General features: G+C 44.6%; 1 protein-coding gene across 1 annotated transcript in view; it reads left to right on the top strand.

Annotated features, from left to right (window-relative positions):
• Positions 1–526, top strand: part of LOC103476352 (complement C1q-like protein 4) — a 3103-nt gene extending 2577 nt beyond the window's left edge. Inside the window, exons 2-3 of the mRNA XM_008428629.1 lie at positions 1–55; positions 128–526. Coding sequence (XP_008426851.1) covers positions 1–55; positions 128–423 — 351 coding nt within the window. The 3' untranslated portion in view covers positions 424–526. The remainder of the gene's footprint in view (positions 56–127) is intronic.
• The last annotated feature ends 553 nt before the right edge of the window (positions 527–1079 follow it).

The following is a 1079-nucleotide window of genomic DNA, read 5'->3' as shown; positions in this document are numbered from 1 at the left end:
TTGGTCTTCAAACACGTCGTCACAAACATCGGAGACGCCTACAACCCGCAGACAGGTAACAACAGAAACAAGCTGCTGTTCTACCAGAAGTAGAGAAACTGAGAGGATTCCTCTGTTTGTCCTGCAGGAGTTTTTACCGCCCCACTGAGAGGAGYTTACCACTTTCAGTGGTACATCGGCGTCAACAACAATGAAAACACAATAACCTCGTTAGTGAAGAATGACCAGCAGGTTTTCACTGCGAGGAACGACTTGACCTCAGGTGATTATCTGGTGTTGGGCTTCAGCAGTGCGTCTAACGGCGCCTCGCTGCTGCTGGAGGCCGGAGATGTCGTGTTTGTTCGTCTCTGGTCCRGCCATGTCGTCTAYGACGATGAAAACCACATCTGCACCTTCAGCGGTCATCTGCTGTTCCCCATGTGAGGCAGGACAACCGGCGCTGACGAGATGCTARCTAGGAGCTAACCCTTTCCTATGGGCCGTCCAGGTCTTTTTCTAACTTCACAATAAATATTTAAAAACTGTATTTTGTGTTTATTTGTGTCATCTTAAATTTAAATAAATGTCCTGAGACAAAAACAAAAATTGGAAATCAGAAATATGACACCATTTTATGTCAAATATCTTCTGTTTTTTGAAGCACTGGACCCAAAATGCATTTTTTGTAAGCAAAGCTTTTATTGGGTTGATTCTAAAACAGCTTATTTGACCATTTTAAAAGGTGAACAGAAACTAAACAGAGAATAAATAAATAAATGAAACATGAACCAACCTGAGCTCTCTGAGCCACGATCAAAGACGCACCTGTACAATATCTCATAATAAGGTGCTGTTTATTTATTTATTCCACTATTCACATCTGGCCCCGCCCCCTGCTCCTGATACGTAGGATCGGTTCTGTAATACTGACCTCGGCCTCCTGGAGACCAGGGTTCTGTCCCAAACCCGACTCYGCCCTCTGACCCCGGGTATTGAGGGTTTTCTCCATACYAAKTCCTCATCACTCTGGACCAGTTTGGACCCAATTGGGTCAAACCCATTTCGCCCACAGATGGTTCTGATGCTGCTAAATGAAAAAC

The sequence above is a fragment of the Poecilia reticulata genome, linkage group LG14, assembly GCF_000633615.1.
Source record: "Poecilia reticulata strain Guanapo linkage group LG14, Guppy_female_1.0+MT, whole genome shotgun sequence".
In the NCBI taxonomy this organism is placed as follows: domain Eukaryota; kingdom Metazoa; phylum Chordata; class Actinopteri; order Cyprinodontiformes; family Poeciliidae; genus Poecilia; species Poecilia reticulata.
This window is presented reverse-complemented; position numbering and strand designations above follow the sequence as displayed.